At 44.6% G+C, this 20272-nt stretch overlaps 2 protein-coding genes across 8 annotated transcripts in view; one reads left to right on the top strand and one right to left on the bottom strand.

Annotated features, from left to right (window-relative positions):
* The window catches only part of SON (SON DNA and RNA binding protein), a 40801-nt gene extending 36815 nt beyond the window's left edge, over window positions 1-3986 (bottom strand). For 4 of the 7 annotated variants that reach the window (XR_015704492.1, XR_015704493.1, XR_015704494.1 and 1 more), the window contains exons 1-2: window positions 3679-3985; window positions 1847-2013 (exon numbers count right to left, since the gene is read on the bottom strand). Coding sequence is in view for 4 of the 7 variants with exons in the window: in XM_087756154.1 (XP_087612280.1) it covers window positions 1847-2013; window positions 3679-3800 (289 nt within the window). In the remaining 3 variants the exon portion in view is untranslated. Of the gene's footprint in view, window positions 1-1846; window positions 2014-2745; window positions 2956-3678 lie in introns of those variants that run through there. The other 3 variants (XM_087756156.1, XM_087756152.1, XM_087756153.1) reach the window with 3 other exon arrangements.
* Window positions 3987-6215: 2229 nt separating this feature from the next.
* The window catches only part of GART (phosphoribosylglycinamide formyltransferase, phosphoribosylglycinamide synthetase, phosphoribosylaminoimidazole synthetase), a 40563-nt gene continuing 26506 nt past the window's right edge, over window positions 6216-20272 (top strand). Inside the window, exons 1-4 of the mRNA XM_087758770.1 lie at window positions 6216-6309; window positions 14909-15057; window positions 19214-19309; window positions 20042-20216. Coding sequence (XP_087614896.1) covers window positions 14913-15057; window positions 19214-19309; window positions 20042-20216 — 416 coding nt within the window. The 5' untranslated portion in view covers window positions 6216-6309; window positions 14909-14912. The remainder of the gene's footprint in view (window positions 6310-14908; window positions 15058-19213; window positions 19310-20041; window positions 20217-20272) is intronic.

Genomic DNA, 20272 nt, shown 5'->3' with positions numbered 1-20272 from the left:
AAACAAATTTGGGGGAACAGCATCTGCTTCCCCAATTCCAAACAATCTTTAAGGCATCGCAGGCAACCAGCTGCTCAGACTGGACTGCAGTTGCCACAAGCAACTGCAAACCTGCAAGTACCTAAATAAGCTTTTGCTTCAAACAGGAAAGTAGTTAATAAATTGAGGTGACTGCAGGAACAAGCAATCACTGAGGGGGAAAGAAAAGAGGAAGACTGAGGTTTCGATCACCTTCTTTTAATTCTGTATCCAATTTCCCTCTGAATTTAACCTGTTTTATGTTCTTACCCTTCTCTGGATCTAGTGCCACGTTTTCATGAGAAAGGCACTTCTATTAAGGGCAACTTGTTATAATTTCTGTTAAATATGAGCTATATATTCAACTCTGCTTGCATGTTACCTTCAATGATTATACTTATACTGCCCAGTGCAGCAATATGGATTCTCCAGTTACACTCTGGCCGTGATTACAAAGCATGCTATTTCAAGTGAACATCGCAAAAATCATTCAAAAACTGTTGGTTATTACAAAACTATTAAATAAGCATGACTTAAGATTCCACAAACAAGTCTCTCCGTATTTTTAAGCACACACATTTTTACAGAATAAACAGCTTAACAAAAAAAATAGTGTTTCCACCAACATTGTTGTGAATGCAGTGAAAGAGGACAATGAAGTAGAGTCAAATGACCTTTTCTATACAGCATTTTCAGATAATCTCTGTTGTCCAACAGCAACGTTAACTCCTTTCCAGATATGAACAGTGGGATCGTTTACCATGGGTTAAGTTTATTAACTTGTTACTTATTACCATGTTAGCTTGCCTCATTCTTCCTTGACAGAAGAACAAAAATACAAAAAATAAAAAGATGCCAGCCCAAAGTGCTGTTTATACAGCATAAATGAATGACTGTTGAAAATGCTCAAGGTAAACAAGCCACTGTACATAAAGGAAAGAAAAAGCAATTCCAAAACCTTGCAAAAAGAATCTCTGAAATAAACAATTTTCTACACTGTCTCTTAAGGAAAAGACAAAAAAAAATCACTCTGGAACTATACTTACCAAGCACATAGCAGTCACCTATGCTTCAACTCCAAAAAATTAGAAATGCAATTAATTAGAGCCTTCATCTCACTAACTCTTCAGAAATTTTACGGAAAGCACTAGTCCCATGAGAAGGGATACTCACATGCAACTTTTTGGCATAATAAATCCAGTTATTGAAGTTATGACATTGCTACATAAAAATTTCTTAACCTTTGTAAGCTTGCAATCCGAGTATCTACATTTTAAACATAAGTGCATTATTCATTTTAAAACAACAAAGCATCTTACTCCGACAGAACAGTTAATCATACAGTTCTGAATTCTAATAAAATAATTTTTAGAAATAATCTTGCAAACCAATCCAAAACAACAAAACAAACAATGCTTCTATCCATCAGTACCAGCTTTGTTAGTAAGAACTGCTCATTGAGATCTTGAAGTAAGTATATACAAAATAAAGAACAAATATATATATATATGGATATTATTTATACATTTTAGCATTATCATAATGGAGAGAAAAGAAAAATAACTTTTTTGCACACTAATGCTTTCATATAATGACCAGCTTCAATTTTTAAATTATGTATTTCTCTGTCCATCTATGGTTGTAAACCACAGCAGACAAAAAAAAAACTTAACAAGCATTACAATAGATATACAACTTGTCGGATGAAGCTCGGTGAGAGGAGCAGTACTGCAAAGTACTTTTTCATCTCTGTAAAACTGATTCAATTTTAAGCACTATGACAACCTTCTTAAACACGTACGTATTTGCCAAATGTGTTTTCATTTACCTGATTTGCACTGCAGCTCTGTATCAAGGGCTCCAGAGAGCACTTCCTCTATTTTCTGCACTATCTGATCATTCTGACGACTCCCAGCACCAGCAACAGTGTCATCTGAAGGGTTGGCTTGCTCAGCTGGGATTGTGTCACCATTGGGCTGGCCTTCTACCTTTCCACTAACCAAAAAAAATATCAACATAATACAAGCAATTTTGAGCTTTTTTTGACTTTTCTTTTTATTCATAAGCATTTATTATACTCAACCCTTCAAAACAGTATTTTAGCCTCCTGAAGAAGCCATGCTTTTAGTGAAACATCTACCTTTTGATTGACTTTCACTTATTCACAACAGAGCACGTTGTGACAACTGAGTACTAGGCACAAGGAGGGAAAACACGTTCTCGAATGTGCCACGGTCCCCATGCTTTATGTAAGAACTTGCATAGGCTCCCCTCACAAAATAAGCACCCATCACTCACTCTTCTCCAACAAATTTTGCTCACTTTGCCAGATAAGGCCGGGGAAAACCAGGCGAGCTTAAATGCACTAAGGCAAATCGCACAGACGCTCGCCCCTTCCCCTCTTGCCCCGACACAAGAGACCAAGACCGAAAACCCGTGCGTGAAAACGGGCGCGCGTTCGTTAGGAGACAACGCGTGCGCCCGCCCCTCCCCCCACCCCCCCGCCGTGTTTTCGCTCAAGGCGCTCGCAAGGGCGCGAGCCCCCGGGCCCCGCCATGTTGACGCCGAAATGACCCTCAAGAAGCCCAGGCCGCGGCCCGTCTCCCTCCGTCCCCAGGCGGGGCCCGCGCACTCCCCCCGCCGCCCCGCTCCAGCACACCCCTCCTCTCCCTGCGCGCTAGGCCCCGGCGGCGCCGCCTCCCCCGCCGCCGCGGGCAGGCTCGTTACCCGCTGTGCTGCTGCTGCTCTTCCTGGATCTCCCGGAATTTGCTAACCACAAAGGACCGAAAGATCTGCTCGATATTAGTCGCCATGACAGCCCTACCGCACCGGGCCCCCCTCCGCGCTCCGCTTTCCTTCCTGCCGAGACGCGAGGCCTCCGATATCCCACAAGGCACCGCCGCAACGAGAGGCCGAGGGCTCTTGCTGACGTGCTCGCTAGACGCCCCCTCGCCATTGGCTGCCCTCTAACGGATGACGTCGCGGGGGAGGGAGAACAGCCCGGGCCTCCGGACGGCCGCTCTAGCGCTCGGCAAAAGCCATAGAGCGCCAGCCCCGTCTGGCTGGGGGGGGGGGGGGGGGAGGGGGGAGTCTCGTGTCTCGGAGAAGTTCGCCGCTCCCCGCCCCCCCCCCGCAGGCGCGCGCCGCGCCGCCATGTTGTTGCACTCGCCCTCCCCTCCCCACCCCACCGGCCGCGCGCCTCCCGGCGGCCGCCCCCCCCACCCCCCCCCGCCGCGAGAGGCAAAGCCCCGGCGGTCCGCCCCGCCCCCCCCCCCCGGGATGAAAACCGTTAACTGCCGTTCTGCCCCCGCGCCGACACCCCCCTCGCCCCCCCCCTCCCAACCGTTCTCGGCCCCTCTCGCTCCCCGTACACCGAAAAGCTGCGCCTGAGCCTCCGGGAGACCGGGGAGGCAGGGGAGGAAAAGGAGGGGGAGTCGGTGGAGAGCACCGTGGTGGCCGGAGACCGCCGGTCCCCGCGGCCCTGTCCCCGTCGTCCGTGTCCCGTCCGTCCGTCTGTCGTCCCGTTCCCCCCCCCCCCCCCCGCACAACCACCCACCCTTCTCTCCCGCTTCCCCCGCCGCGATCGCGGCCGTCTCCGGTGGCCACCGGGGCCCGGAGCCGTCTGGGCCTCCGCGGAGAAGCCCGGCGGGCGGCACTCACCTCGCCGAGGGCCGGAGCGGCGGCGGTGGCGGCGGCGGCGGCGGGGCCATGGTGGGCTGAAGCGTGCGGCTGTGCGTGCCGGCGGGCTCGGGGCCGGTGGGGGTGGGTGGGAGCGATGCCATTGGTCTCCATGGAGCGGGGCCAAGCCCCGCGCCTCCGCCGCCCCGTGTGCCGAGCGCGGGCAGCGCCTAGCAGGGGGGCCCGCCCGCAGCCGACTGCTGCATCACAGGGCCCCGGCGTTGCGCCGCGCTGCGCTGCGCTGCCCTCACTTACCGAGCGGCTCCATGCGAAAGGCGCCCTCCCCCCTCCGCCGTGCGAGCGGGCGGCCCGGCTGTGACACGCACATGTGCTCCGGGGGCTGGCTGCGGGGACAGGCGGGCGGGCGCCCCGCGAGAAGGCAGGAAAATTAAAGGAACAAAGGAAGAGGAGGAAAATGCCGCCGCCGTGGATGAATAAAGGACACCTGAGTGAAAGCCGGCCCCGGCCTCAGCCCCCCTGCAAAGCCCTGTCTGCTGCGAGGCGTTCTGCTGGAACGCACCGAAATCAGTTTGTCCCGAGTGGGGCCACCCTGGGGGGTCCCCTTCACGCTGCCCCCAAAACGGCTCTCGAGTCTATACGTGTGCAAACGCGACTTTGTCACCCTCGGCCCTGCAAAACCCGATAATCCTGCAGCTGGAAGGCTCTTCCCGCATAGAGTTTCTTCTGGTGTCATGAAGGAGTAACTTAGGGGGGTTAGTTGACCCGAAAAAAATTTAAAATACCTCAGAACCTAGGTACAACCATTTAATTGCCGCTGGGGTCTTTATTTGCAACATCGGCCTCAAGTTCAACGTGGTTAAATAATCGGTTGCGAGACCCTTTCGAAGCAGCATAGTCCTTTACTGTGCATTGCTGGGAGGCGGCGTGCCTTAGTATTAACTTTGGAAGAATAATGGATTTGATACTTGGATCAATCCCCAACGTGGATATATTTTAGATCTTACCAACAGAACACGGTATCTAATGTCTGGTATTCAATGAGCTAAAGATTGAAAACGTTTCACTTGAACAACTTCAGACATCTTTAGGTTCGCCTGATGCAAATGGCCTTGTCTAGACCGGGCATGCTTTTACCCAGAAACAAGGGGCGATATTCTACACAGGCAGAAGGTCGCTAGTAGGGGCCTTGCCCTAACGACAAAGCTGCAAAGGCTTTCAGTGTGATACAATCCTAACTTACACCTTCCAAAAACAAACAAACAAACAAACAAACAAACAGCTGTACTCAAGAGAACAGCAGGTTTGACTGGCGTAACTTAGCCCGCGTTAGGGGCTTCAGGCAGAAAAGCTGGCCCAGGTGGGGATCCCACCTCCGACGCGGGCCCCGGGGAGCCGACAGCACCGAGCTGCCCACCCTCAGGAGAGGGGCACTTTTCGGCTGCAGTTAATTCACTCAAAGTAGCTTAACTACGCTGATATTCCTACACGTGTAGGCCTCCATCTGTACAAGGAAAACCGTGAAGAAAGGTACAAAAAAAAAAAAAAAAAAAAAGCCAGGGAAGGATTTTAGTGCGTGCTGCGTATTTCACTCTGGTTCCCCCAAAAATTATTTCACTCTGGTTCCCCCAAAAATTAACACGGACAAAGTAGTAACTACAACAATCACTATTCAATAGAAATGACGATCCACAGCCCCACAGGAAAACAACTATTCCTGCTCTCCCTTCCCACCTCTGCTGTAAAATACCCCCAACCCTTTAGTTAAACACCTTCATTCAGTTAGGTGTGAGGTAGTTTTCAGATTAATTAAAGGGAATATTTTACTTTCATCTTGTCAGGACCAGTGATTGTTGCTGATGCATTTAGTGTTCAATTTGTAAACATAGTATTATGGGACTTACTAACAGCAGTTCTGCTGCAATTGTCAGTACTACTTAGAGCTTTATTCATGTGACTTTTAAAGCAAGAGTCAAAGGTGTGCTTAAATATGCAAACAATATTTATTAAACCCATATTTCACAAGCTAATTTGCAAAGAACAGTGAGGTTTTCGCATTATAGGTCTTGGGGGGAGGGGGGAGAAGCAAAACTATGGATCAGATGTATTTCCATTAACAGTACTGTTGCACAATTTTAATGCTAAATTGGACTAAATGTTGCCCAGTACTCGCTGGTTTCATAAAGCAGAAAGTTCAGTGTGGTGCAAACTGAGGAGCTGCTCCTACCCAAGTCCTTAAAGACACACAGGAGCGCTCCCCCTGAGAGGAGACAGAAACGAAATCAATCTTCACACAGTCCTATCCAGCCCGCTCAATAAACTATCACCTTTGCCCTCGGGAGCCATACTCTACTTCCTAGGTAAAGTAAAAACAATAACCCACATACAGGCAAGGTTTTTCGGCCCGTTCTAGCACCTTCCCGGCCCGGCCCAGGACGCTCCGCAGGCAGCAGCAGATATTTCTAGACTCGAAGAATTTACGTGCAAAATTAATGGGTCTCCAAGCCCAGACATCGCTCCCCCTCCCCGCCCGCCCGCCCCGCTTCCCGCCCCCGGGCCGACCCGCCGCCATGTCGCGGTGCCCCTTGGGTACTGTAGTTTTCGGCGGCGCGGCGGAGGATGCCTTCCCGCTCCTTAAAATCCCCCTGAAGGAAAGTAAGTTTTTCTTTCGCTCTGGACAAGGGCACGCTCCGCGGGCCGCTCCGGCTGGCTGCCGCTGCCCGTAGCCAGCCTCCCGCGGTCGGGCTGGGCGGGAGGGGCGAGGTGAGGCGGCGGCGGCGGGGCCACGGCCATGTGCTCCCCGCTGCCGGCGCGGTAAAATGGCGGGGCGGCCCGGCAGGGCCCGGCCTGGCGCCTTCCCGCCGGCCCCCGCTGCAGCCGGGCTGTCCCGGAGAGCGGGCCTCGCCGAAGAACCCGGGCGGCTCTGGCTCCCTCAGCCCGGGCCCTGCTCTGCCCCGCACCTACAGCCGTGGAGGGGCGTGTGGGGATCTGCTCCCTTACTCATTTATATATTTATTTTAACTGCGTGTCTGCTGCCCAGGTTTACTGCTGGGGAGCTTGGTGTCTAGCATTTTTAAATGTACTGCACTTTAAAGTATTTTAAAACGGACGTGGCTTTGATTTCTACGTTTGTGGTGGTGGCTTTTTTTTTTTTCCTTTTTTCCCTCTGCTCTGTTTGACTTTGAAAAAGTGGTGAAATATTTGTTTTAAAGTAAATATTAAACTTCTAACCTCTCTCGTTTTGGACTTTGACTCACTGATTCTTTCCCTGCTGTTTGCGAAGCTGGGGGCTTACCAAGCTTTAACATGGGCCGTCTTTTTTTTTTTTTTTTTTAATCCAGTGGATAGTGAAATAAGTATTAATTCTGCTCATTAATTTCAAGTATGTTGTGTGTATAACTGAAATAGTTACACAGAAAGGGCATTTCTCCCCCACCTGGTTCATTCTGACTCTTGCCTTGTAGCTTCTGCTGAGGCTTTGATGGTGAAAGACACCGAGCACTTCCAGCTTCCTACGCAGAGTTTGATGTGCCAAAATTCAGTACTTTGGGGAGGGAGATAAAATTTTTAAGGTCTATTTATTTTTAGTAGTGAAATTTGAAGTAACATTTTGCTTAGGAAACACACAATCCAGCCGTTCAGAGGATCACACCGGGAGGCAAGACGCCTGCCTTGCAGATTCTCAATTCAGGCCATGAAAGACATATGTTTTATTTTCAGCTCCGATTCAGGCTTTCATTGTGACGCTCTGGTTTCTGCAGGGGTGAAACACAGATAGTAATGACTTCTCTTGCGTTTTTTTGTTTTATAAAGCTGTCTGATACACCACACTATATGGCCAGGTGAGAGCCAGGAATTAGTCCTAAATAAAACGTATGAGCAAAATAAGCTTGTTTAAACCCAAAGCTGTAACTAAAAACCATAATTGCCTTCTGATTCTGGAGGCTTCTGAACTCCTTAAGCAACTCTACGGTATTGAAAGCTGAGGAAACTAAAAGTTCCATAAGGCCATGCTGTTTTCCTTCAGGGTAAGCCTAATGCTGCCCTAGCCAAAACTTGCAGTTCCATCATCATATTTTGGCCATTTTGCCAGTTTAGGCGCCATGGCTGTTTGTTTCTGCACCTTGCATTGCACCAGCAGAGCTGCCTGCACAATTGGTACAGTGAATTCCTTCAGGAAACTGATCCATATAGGGGAAAAAAAAAAAAGTGGAGAGAGATGGATCTCTTCCCCTCCCCAGCTCTCATTTGATTCTCTGATCCGACTCACCCCGTGACCATAAACAAGCTGGGGCAAGAGGTGGAAACGAGCAGTTGGGTGAGAAGGTAAATTGTAAAGCAGCGTTGCCCACCGATTGCATTATGGCCTCTCAATCAATCACGATGGTCTGAGGGTGCAGTGTACAGGACAGCTGGGCTGACGAGCAGTTTGCTGCAACAAAAACCGAGCTGTTTTCACCTTCTCTGGCTGCCTTCTGCTGCTGCTTCCCTTGTACTGGCTGGGGTGATCACTTAATCCCTCGGTGAGTTAGTTTAGCTCACTAAACTTGCAGAAAGGTATTTCCTTTATATGTGCATATATATATATATATATTTACTGCATTGGTTGCTGTTGTAGTGTTAGTTTTCCAGCATTACTGGCTGCCTGATCCAAGTGGCTGCACACCCTTGGCACATACAGGTAGGAGAGGGAAGGAGAGGCTGGAGGTGGAGAAGTTGGTGGGACCAATGGGAATCTGCACCGGCAAAGGGCAGCACAAGCCAATTGTGAAACACCCGTCGGTGAACCTGCAGCTTGTGCATTTCAGCCTCCGATTGGTCTCCAAGCTTGAACAGAGTCCAGAAGTTGGCAGAGGTTCACCGACAAGGCCAGCTCGGAGCTCCCCTCGTGTATACCGAGATCTGTGCGCGCTTATAACGTGAAGCAGACTCTTAAGAAATGACTCGGCCTGCTGATTAGAACGTTAATTCAGCAAGCAGAAGAGCAGGATTCAGCCTGGGTGGATTTGGGACCATGCGATCTGGCTGCTGGCGAGTTCAGAAGCTGAGTAAAGGATGGCAGGTTCCTGGGAGGGAGTACGGCAGCAGCCTAGCTGTTGAAGTTGGGAGGAGGAAGTCCTAGGTTTTGGCTTCTTCTCCAAGTGGTTCTTTCAATATTTTATCCCATTACAGGTCTATGGAAAAAAAAAAAAAAACCACATAAATGCTCCTGACTGCTAGGGCTAGAAACTAATACTACACTGGGTGGGGAGGCAGCTGAATTGCACAGCCTTCCCAGTTCTGTGTTCTTGCTGTGTCCTGTGAGTCTTCATTTCTTTTCCTTCTCCTGCCTAGCTCCAAGAGGAAGAACGAACCTTCTCCTTTAGTCCCAAGCCAAGTGATAAGAGCTGTTCTCTAGGGTCTGGCGGTGTGTGGGTTTGAACCTTCTCGGTGACACTGGGCTTGGGTTCTTTCTGTTTGGAGTAAGCGCTGTCATTGCTGGGCCATTTTGTAGCCTAAGCGCTAGGAAAGGTAGGAGTTAAGACACTCTGGGCAAGGACCATGTCTTTTGTATAAAGAAACTTGAATGTCTGCATCAGGTTTCCTGAATCCCAGTGTTGGGAAGCTAAGGTATTGCAGCTTTTAAACAGGCTGCAGCTAAGGTTAAATGTTACGCGTGCAGTGATAAGAGTAGATTGCTGCTGCCTGAAAGGGAGGTCTTGCCCTTGGGTTTTTCTGCTCAGCTCTGTTGTCCCATCCATTCGCTGTTAGTGTCTCTGGACCTGGGCTGATGGTACTTTAAGCCAGTTCAGCTTATAGAAATCTGGTTTGGATTGTTTGGGTTTTTTTTCCTCAGGTTAGTTTTATGAAACCTCAGTGAACTGACTATGCTGAGGTGAGCACTGGAGCCAGTACAAGGAAGGGGAAAGTGTGTCTGGGTTCACGACATCCCCTTTCAATGACAACAAGGTATATGAAGGGGTCCAGCATTAATGCATGTGTAAATTTTCGCAGCAGAGCGTAAACCTGCTTGAGCAGCAAATACCTTTTAGTCAAGGGCTGAAGCACTTTGGATGCTGCACAGTGCAACATTTTAAATGTACCTAAGCGTTACCATTTTCACTCCACCCTCAGCCCACATTTTGTTGAAACTAAGACACTAAAAAGTATCCTTTTAAACTACTTTGTTTTGTGGCACCTTTGCCACACAGGTTTTCAAGATTCGGTGTTACTTGGCTCCCCAAAGCAAAACACGCTCCAGTCAGGTTTCTAAATCTAAGATCACAGAGACAGCACTGGAGCTTAACTTAAAAAAAAAAAGACACTGTCTGAAGCAGTGAGCTGCCGCCAGTCATGCCCTTTACTGTTTGTGCTATATTGCATAGATCTTATTTTAATTGCACCTTTTTACTGCTTTAGTTAGGGATGAGGTAATAAGGCAATGGCTTATGACGAGACTCCACCTAGTTGAGATAAAACATTTAGGTAATATGTACCACACATTTATGATATGAAACTGAAACTTGGGAAGAAATTGCTTAATGAGTTTACATTTTCTTACACAGTTATCTTCATAAATACAACCAAGGAGCTCAGTTTAACCCCCAAGTCTGTGCACAGGCTCAGTTCAAGGAAGAGTCAATGGCTCCTATCCCTTCCCTGTTAATAGGGAAGGGGCAGCAACTGAGTTAGTAACCTCATCTCACTTCTACCGGTATTTGAAATCTCACCATGCCTTGTGGAGGAGTCAGGATGGAAAAAGCGATCAGACACTGTTGGTTTTGCCTTCCTCACTTTATTTTTTCTGCTCCACAGGCCCTGACCTAGTGGAAGAGCTGCCCAGCTTCTGGGTGAGCCCTACCTTTTGTGGAGGATAAAGGTCTCTAGGCTGATGCTCGTCCCTGCTGACTTACTACTGGCAACCTCAGGGACAGGCTCTGGAAATTGACTTGTCTTCACTCTGTCCTCTTGTCCTCTCCTCTTGGATACGTGGAGCAATTAGCTTGTTCCTGCTTTCCTATTCTTATTTCTTGTAAGGACCTAGTAATAGACCCTTGCCCGAAATGCCGCCTGTCTTTATTTTAAAACAGCTTTCAAACAAACATATCTTCCTTCTTTACGATAGCAGACAATGGTTGCTTAAGGTAATTACGTACCATGTTTTGGAATCTTTTTGGAGTTTAAGGATTTTACATATTGCTTCCAAAAAAACCTGAGTGTGTAATAATCCTTACAGAAGACATATCTACCTTGTGAATGGCTTTTTGCCTTCTGAGAACAAATTTTTGACTCCTGGATTACTGACAAAATAAAAAGAAATGTCGCCTCTTGGAATTTTCATTTTTAATGCAAGATATTGCTGGGCAGCAGAGGGCCTACACAGCATCGTTTTATGTCAGTGTGAAAAAGAAAGGCAGCAACTGGTAGATTTGAGCCTCCTAAACTGGAATTGCCACAAGAAGTTCTTCCCAAACTACATCTCTAGATAAAAGTTGCTAGGATACTACTTGTGGGATGCACCAATAATATTGAGTTTCAAAACAAATGGCTAAAACTTATTTTTTACTCACATTTTGTTATAAAATGGTTAAATTTTATTTGAGCGTATGATATATGGCTTGTTCTATTTACCTGCTCCCATATAAAACTTTATGCTGTATATTTTTTTTTTTCAGCTGACAGTGGTATTAGAATACATTACTTTTGGGGGAAAAAGGAAGTGATTATTTGACTTAGTTGCCAGCATGGTGAGTTACTTTACCTGGCAACAGCATCACTGGATCTTCAAGCCTGTCCTACTACTATTTTTAAGCAGTGGGCTTAATGGAGCGTAAATGTGCATCGTGCACCTTATTCTTTCATACTGTTGATATGCATAGGACTATGCATAGCCTCATTTTTATGTGTAGCAAAAATGCGTAGCCTCATTTTTAGATAGGAAGAGAATGTTTACAGTCTAATTAGTAAACAGTTTTTAACTGCAAAAAATACCTGGGATGGGACAGAATTTGTTCTGCACCTTTAGAAACAACAGGATGGGCTTCTGCTCTGCAGAGGTTTTGCTCCTCACTCTTAGACCGTTTGTACGCAAGTTTGTGTCCCCTCTTCCCAGCTGGAATGGCCGAACTTTCCCATTCATTGGCTAGCTGCACAGTGTCGTCAATGGGGCGGTAATATTGGGACGGGGGTACTACATTTTAACCAGAGGCTGCTTATCTCCTTTCTCTTTGCGCATCTGAACTCTTGAGTACTATTTTCCTCCAACTGGCAGCACGTAGGACAGCGTAAGTATGTTTTCTGTTTGGGTTTGAATCTCTGCACTCAGTTCTGAGGTACTTGTAAGAAAATGCTGTAATGTGTACAGTTCAACTTATTATTGATAAAATTGGCTCTAAAAATTATTACTTAATGACGAATGTCTGTGGACAGCCCTGGAAACATGCTTGTGTGGTTTAACTTTAGTGTAGGAGATAGCTGCCTGCTACATGATAAATGCTTATTCTTTTATATCGCATTCTTTTGTCCTAGGTAACTGTCTTTATCTAATTCATCCTTTTGTTGTAGCCAGGCCCTTTTCTCTTTTTTTTTTTTTAATTTTTGCTTGAATTGTAATATAAAAGAGGTTTAGCGTAACTTGACATCCCAAATATGTATACCATAGCTGATAAGTTTTACCCCAACATATTTTTTTTTAATTGTAAGTAATCCTGGAGTTTTGTAATTAAAACATCTCTGCACCTTTGCAACATGTATATTTTGTCAAACATTGGTGATTAGAAAGCTATTAGTCTCCCCCCACCTGAAAGTACAATTAAATTTTAACTCTAGTGTGTTTAGTTCATAGCGTTAGTTTTCTGTATTTTATCCTTCTTTTCATGTTTGTTTTGTCTTTATTCTGACTGGATGTTTTGCCTAAAAGTATCACTCTCTGAACAAATCATTCCTTCGCTAATGGATTAAAATACATTAGCAAATGGCATAGGAGTACCTTCTAAAACACAGGTGGGCTCTTCCTGTCTAAAGTTTATTACAGAGGACTTGGATTTAAAAATCAGGCTCACCATACGCATCGTATAGTACCCTCAGAGCAGAAGCCGTGCCCTGCATAGTCCAGGTCCGGGGGAAGGACAGGTTTCTCCAGGGTCAGAGCTATTGGAGCAGCTTTATTCAAGTTAAGCTGTAGCAGCTGACGTGGGGGAGAGGCACGTGCCCCTGCCTTATCAGTTGGCTGAAAATCTGCTTTCTGTCATGTCTTTTTGCTTTTCCCTTAGAAATCTGTTGGGGTTTTTCTTTTCTTTTGTTTAAGATATGCTTTGTGCTAGTCATCCTCTCTTGTCCTCCTGCGAAGGAGGGGACCACAGAGGAGTTCTGGCTTTTCATTGCTCTTGGAAATGGAGCTGTCACCTGTGTGTATTCAGGCTGCATCGTGTGTCGGGAGTTTTTCTCCGAGCTCGCCTTGGGAGGCACTGTACACATTGGCAAGCGCAGGTCAACGACCAGCCGCTTAATGGAAGAGGCACAGGGAGCGGCCAAGGGTTATGCATTACGTGTGCCGGGATTACAGCAGGGAGACTGGTTGTTCCTTTTGACTAAAACTCTTATCTGGGCTGCGTTCCTCCCCCTGACGAATGGGAGGTCATTCGTACAGCAATGGGACGCATCAGGCCTCTTCACTGGCCATGCAAAGTCCTTTAAATCAATCATACCATTTTCCACATGAAATTCTTTTTGGTTATTCTCATTACTTGCAATGCTTTAAGTCATTTTTTATAGGTTTAGATTGTTATTTTGCATATGTTACGATTTAAAGCTTTTAGATTTTTTTCTGCAAGTAGCGCATGCTGCACTTGGGCTTAGGACTAGCTACCAATTTGTAGCTGCTCGCTTTCTGCTTTACTGAATAGATTCTTCAGGGACCGTTTGACTTCTGTGAGTAAAACTCTCACTTTAACCAGTGCAGTGGCATCATTTGTGTAAGTAATTTATATATAGTTGGACTAACATGACTCTAACAAACAGCTTATTCTTAGCTTAGGAGGCTAGCCTTTGCTTTTCAAGAAACTCCAAATAAAGACATATGTACTTATTTTATAAATTATGTACTTACTTTATTTCTTTATTTCTTTATTTATAAATTATGTACTTACTTTATTTCTGAATTCCAGTGGTTTTTTTCAGTGTAAGCGAACTCTTCTATTCCCTTGCTAGTTGTGTGGTGTCATTGTCGGGACAGCAATTCTGAGATGACGTACATCAGTAAATATGTAGAGAATACACATAGAAGTAAACATGTCTTAAAAAGCAAAGGCTAACTCTCAAAGCGGCTCAAAGAAAAAAGTGTAATATTGACATGAATCCAATATGTGTAAGTTATGTGTACGCACACACATAAGGACATAGGGAGGATGAAACAGAGAGTTCATTTCATTTTTGTGACCATTTTGTTTCCAAATTGCTGAAAAGGTTTTGGACAGTCTATAGTGAACTTGCAACCTTCATTCATACACCTACTTTCTGCAGGCCAAGAGAGTGCTAATGTGTTTTTCTAAAACTCAGGAGAATGGGAGAGAGAAGTGGATGCCCTGCAGCACCTTCTCAGAGCGAGCTCGTTTATTAATGACACCTGGTCTTCTCCGTTGTTTGCCTCGTGGTTGTTCTCGCCTAAGGAAAGCCAGAGCTGGAGGTTGATTCCCCTGTCTCATTGCTCTTAGCCTTTCCTTTCCCTGAAGTATTTACAGCTCTTTCAGATATTACCTCTAAAAAGCCTTGAGTGGTCCCATTCAGCTCCCTAACACTGTAGTACTGTGTTCATAAAGTTAGTTCATCAGAAGGGCTTTGCCCTTTGCAGGGTTGGGTTCTCCAGGAATTTCTATAGGTTACAAACCACAGCCCGGTCACTTGTACGGGTTTTTCCTATATCACAGACTTCTGTATAACTTGGAGCAGTTGCCAATCTGACTAAAGGAAAACCAGGATGGATTGCCCTGCAGGTTACTTCTGTGTTCTGGAGCAGTTCAGTCTTTGACATTTACTTTATATCACATCTGATTACGTCAGTTATCCATTTTCACGTACATATCTCTTTTTTTTTTTTTTCCTAAAAACCAACAAAACCCTTATAGAAATATCGTTGCCTGAAACAAAGTGACATCATTCACCTCTGTTAGGAGTTGCGTTGCACCCAGCACTTAAAACCGTGGCCTGTGAAGCTCTTGCTTTCCTAACCTCACGCTCCTAATTCTGGCTGTTTTGCTTGTGTTCTGGTTTTATGCAGACTAATGGCCGATCGAGTGCTTGTGATTGGCAGTGGAGGGAGAGAGCATGCACTGGCCTGGAAGTTGGCCCAGTCCCCCCATGTAAAACATGTCTTTGTTGCTCCAGGAAATGCAGGAACAGCTGACAACGGAAAAATTTCCAATTCAGGTAAAAAGAAAAAAATACCAATTTTAAATTTGATAACTCAACAAATAAGTTGTTCCATTCATGGATTTGTTAATGTGAAAGGATTATTATTATTATTATTATTATTGCTATTTTTTAAGGTTCCGGACATGTGAAATAGATGGTAGCAGTTAAGAAATAAAAATGTCTGAGGAAAACCTTGTGCAACCACCACTCATTTTATATGATCTCAGTTGTGATTGATAGCTAGGGTTCGGGCGTGGAGGATGCAGCCAAAACTCCATCTGTCTGATGCACATTCCTCCGGGAATACAGCTTGGGCTAGCTGCAGTGGTTACTGCCTGCCAGCAGCCTAGCAGGGAAGGGGTGATGGTTTCTCTTGGTACGCACTGCAGTTCAACAACTGGTGGGTGAACAGCTGAAAAGTGCCTAAAGCGAATGCCAGCACCTAAAGTACTAAATTCACTACTATATTCTCAGAAGTGCATTGAAGCCCTGTGATCCCTAGAATCTTTGATGAGAATACTTTCTCCCCTGAAATGTTCAACCGTAGAAAAACATTCATTCCTTTGTCTTAGTGACCTTAAGAAGTTATTTTCAAATGTTTCTCTCTTCGTACCCACTGCCTGTTTTGAGCTTCTAGCTTAATACCTTAAGCTCTGACTGGCTGTAATTGAAACTATTCATAGTTATTAGTTTTGAGAAATCAAGCTTAAGGTATTTCAAATTGAGCATCAAAATTATGTGCTGCATTTAAAAAAAATACTGGTCTAAGGTGCTTGCCTGGAGGCACACAGTGAATCAGTACAAAACCAGGGGTAATTACTCAGAGATTCCTGTCTTGTAGCCTTTATATAACAGATCCTGAATTAGGTACTTTAAACAACCAACTTAAGTTTACAGTTTAAAATGTGTGATAACGTACGGAATTAAAGTTAACATAGTATGCATGTGAACATGAATTGCATACCTCAATTTTCTGCATTCATATTGTATGTGAGTAAAATCTTTTTTTGTTACCATCTCATGTGGAAACATGAATCCTGTCAGATTCTTGTACAGCAGGTAATTATCATACTTAATTCCATTGGAATGCTTAATTACAGACTGTTTAAATAACTTTGTCCTTAATTTCTTTGACCAGTCACAGTATCGTAAGTAGTTTTTTGTTGTATTTGGTCTCTGAGGAGAGGGCCCGTAGGAAGAGCCTGACAGGAAAGTCATACGTTTCCTTCTCCTCCCAGAAAGTAAACCAAAAATCTTTATGCTTGTGCTAAATGGAGTCAATGCCAGTCTGTATGGCCTGCAGAATGTTAATTGCAGTATTTTTTCGCAAGTGGTGTCTTTTAAAAACTGCTGAGCTTTTCTCTCAACTTGTTATTCCATAAAAAATACTGCACCCTCAACAGTGGAAAATATTTGAGCATGTGCGTAATAATGCTTGAGCCAGGTCCATGAAATCTACCACGTGTGCTAAAATTGTTTTTTCTAGACTATAGGCTCACATGTACTTTGGGAGAAAAATCCTCAGCCAACCAGGAGACGGGAAGAATCTAGAATTTGTGAAGAGTTTGACTTCTTTGGTTTTTAAGGAAACAATTTGTCTTATCTGCTCAGGCATTTTAGTCCTACCACTAGGGTCTAGATTTTAACTCAGGGGAGAAAATGGAAAATAGCTTTACAGAAGCAAGTGAGCCGTGTTATATTGTGTGAGCCTGGGCAACAATGTCTGTGAAACTGCTACCATTGTTTCTGTTTTTTTGATATAATCAAGATTTGGCTCTGAAAGTTCATCCTGCCTTCATGGTTCATGAGATTGCCTTTAATTAGCATTGCAGCTCTGGTTCTTAGATGATTTCTGAAACATATAAAGGTGAGCTTAAAATTATAAATAACCTTAAATCCTGCAAACCTTGCCTGTATCTAAGTAAAAAAAAAGTTTTCATGGTTAATTTGAGTCAGTAATCATTTCTGACAATAAAGACAGATTTAGGTTGAGTGGCTAAATATAGTTTTATATTCAATTTATGTTTAATTAGCAGGGCAATTTTGGTGCCAGAAGCATACAGAATGGCTTGCTGAATCCAGAGATAGACATAGGCATGTCTGTGAATGGACTTTAGCATCCTGACACCTCCTGCCGTCACATTTTAGCTCTCAGTGTAACGTATACACTTAACTTTGAGCTCTGGCTTTGAAAACCTTGGTCCAAGTTCTTTCTGTCTAGTTCGAAAGGAATGTTTAGCTGTCATTTTGAGAAATGAAACACAGCTACAAAAATGTCCCGTTTCAGTCTACATCCTGAGGAAAATGAGGTTTGAGGGGAAAGTTAAAATTACGTATTAACAATGTGATTTATTCCTTTCCATTTGTTACTAGGACATTTCCACATCATGTAAATCTTGTGCCATATTCACTGTTCATATTGCTAGTAGATCAGGCCTGTGGCAAGACAATTTGGGATGAAAAGCACAATCACTTTACCGCCTCATTCCTTTCCTTGCTCCCCTTCGCATGGATTAATCTCGTGGGGAACAGGGATCCTCCCTCTTCAGTGGCCCACCAGAGCTCCCGCTCTCTTCAGTCGGGATCTGCTGTTCTCCAGTTGCTTTCACAACAGCCCCATGGGACTGAAAGACAATATTGACCTTTATGTTAATCAGTACTTTAAAGCCAAGTGTGTTATGCTTTTGGTTTTGCTCTCTTGTGAGCCAGAAGTCAATTGGCATAAATTGCACATGGAAGTCAAAGGCCTTTGCTTCTCCTTACTTACAAATGTTGGTGGAACAAAATAATTGAACCATTAAATAGGTATCAAGGAGGTAATTTTTATTGGTGTTCAGTCAGATTTTTTCCCCCACTCCACCCAAATAGGGCAAATCTATAACCAAAATGTAGGTTTCAGATAGTTGGTTTTATGCTGTCTCTTAGGCAGAAATGACCTCTTCTCTTGTGGAAGCAGGCAATTTTTTCATACAGGATGGCAGGAGTGCAGTGGGCACCGACACCAAATCGTGTCTGTTTGTCCAGCAGAAGCTGCTGTATCACTGCCTCTCCTTTCTTGCTCGTCGCTTCCCCAGAAACTAGCTGGAAGAGACCATCAGCTCCTGGCGTGCTTGCCAGTATGGTCACTAACAGGAGATCACGGACAAAACCTGAAGCAAAGTAGCCCAGCTGCAAGGGGCTGTGCTGTGCCATACCGTGCTCCCTTTCCCAGCTTCGTGCCCTGAGGTGTTAGCCTCCTCCCCGCGGGGGCAGCCAATCCACGCCTGGCCACGCTCACCACTTTTTTGGCGCTCTCTGAGTTCGCGTTCCCGTCCTCTGTAGACCTTGGCTTTGTTTATTCTTGATAAAAGCAGTAGAATTGCATTGCCTTTGCGTAAATTTTTTATCATGACACTTGACATTACTGTCTTTAGTGCAAGCTTTTTCTTTTGTTTACACGGTTTTTGGCATTCCAAGTATCGTCATATTAAATGTTTGTTTATGGAAAGATAACGGTCCTAAAAACCTAAGACCAAATATCCTTACCCATAATTACAGCACCTGCCCTTATTGAGTTCAGCCTAATGTAAGAAAAAATGTTCAGATTCCTCTTTGTTTCAGTGGGGTCACAGTTTAGTGTGGCAATTTTTAACTGGCACTACAGAAAGAAAGAAAAAAAGAAAAGAAAATGGTTGCAATCCCATCACCAGCCACTTGTTCCTGTCCCCTACATCGTGCTGGCACAAAGATGTGTAAAGCTTCATGGTGACCCTACTCAGGGAGGAGACTGGCTGAAAAATATGGTTGGTTTTTTTTTTGCTTGTGAGTTATTTTTCAACTTGGATCCTTCACGGTGCTTCTCGTACTGGCAAACAGGATCTTCCTAGAGATGAGAACCATTTACTGTATGACAGCATAGGGGAACCCGAAACTTTTTTTCTTACCTTCAAGAGCAAGGTCGGTTTACAACGCATGTCAAACTGCAGCCTTTGCTTGGGGGTTTGGTGGTGTATTTTGGTCCAAGCCCCGCATGTAAGTCTTTATATCAGTATATGCCTCTCTCTTCCAGATTGACAGTGACCTGCCGTTCAAGAATGTGAGTGGTGAAAATGCTCCTTCAGCATTGTGTGATAAATAAGTGCTAAGCAATGGTAATGAATGCAGTCTTACCACCCTTTTATATCTTTGACAGCTGTTTCAGTCAGCAATCACGCTGCACTTGCCCAGTTCTGCAGAGATCAGGAGATCAGGCTGGTTGTGGTTGGTCCAGAGGTTCCTCTTGCTGCTGGTAAGAGAAAGCAAGCTAAAAATCATAGCCTTCATAATTTAGGAAGAAAAGTAAATTTTGGGTCCCATCTTTTGTGCACCACTCAACAGTATCTGAGTGTCTTCAGTAGGAATGGAAACAGATCCTCCATGGCAGTTTCCCTGAAATTCAGTGATGTGCTGTGATGAGAATGAATTTCTGAAGGGTATTGTGTGAGCAATATAACAGTTAAAATATCCTTAAATGTTCAGTTTCTTTTTAAGTGCTTGGGATTAGTAAAGGAGGTATCAAAGTGTTTCCATATAGGAACCTTAACTAGAGTTTTGATTTTCCTATGGAGTTTTCATTTTTTGAAATAATAGTAATTTGGGACTTGGTAAAAAAAAATATATAAACATGTTGATAAATTTTCTGTTTTAACCTTTTACATGATCAACAGTTGTCATCTTCACAAAAGACTAATGTCAACTTTTTAGCTAAAAGCTGTAATAAAACAAGGGGAGTTTGTCATCTCTTACTAAATACAGCAGATCTTCTTAGCCCCAGATATTGCAGGGTTACCTGCTTCTGATTACAGTGAAGAATGCATCTTTTTTACCATCCATCTGGTAAAATAGACCCTGGATAGATATATGTGGCTTATCATTCCTGACATACTTGTTCCAACAAATCATTATATCTGTAGACTTGGACTACATGACTCCTATAAATCATCTGGTTATTTATACATTTTTTTTTTGCTGTCATTTTTAGGAATTGTTGATGACTTGACAGCAGCTGGAGTAAGGTGTTTCGGTCCAACAGCAAAGGCAGCTCAGCTGGAGTCCAGTAAGAGCTTTACCAAAGCCTTTTTGGATCGTCATGAGATCCCAACTGCAAGATGGAAATCTTTTACTGATCCTAAAGCAGCATGTAGCTTTATTAACAGGTACAATTCTTGTCATTTTAGAAAATATTTTTTACAGCAATGTACAGTGTGCTAGG

This window comes from Nipponia nippon, unplaced genomic scaffold (assembly GCF_047370975.1).
Source record: "Nipponia nippon isolate SJK-2023a ecotype South Korea unplaced genomic scaffold, ASM4737097v1 scaffold_2, whole genome shotgun sequence".
In the NCBI taxonomy this organism is placed as follows: Eukaryota; Metazoa; Chordata; class Aves; order Pelecaniformes; family Threskiornithidae; genus Nipponia; species Nipponia nippon.
Note: the sequence above shows the minus strand (reverse complement) of the source record. Positions and strands in the feature narration are given on the sequence as shown.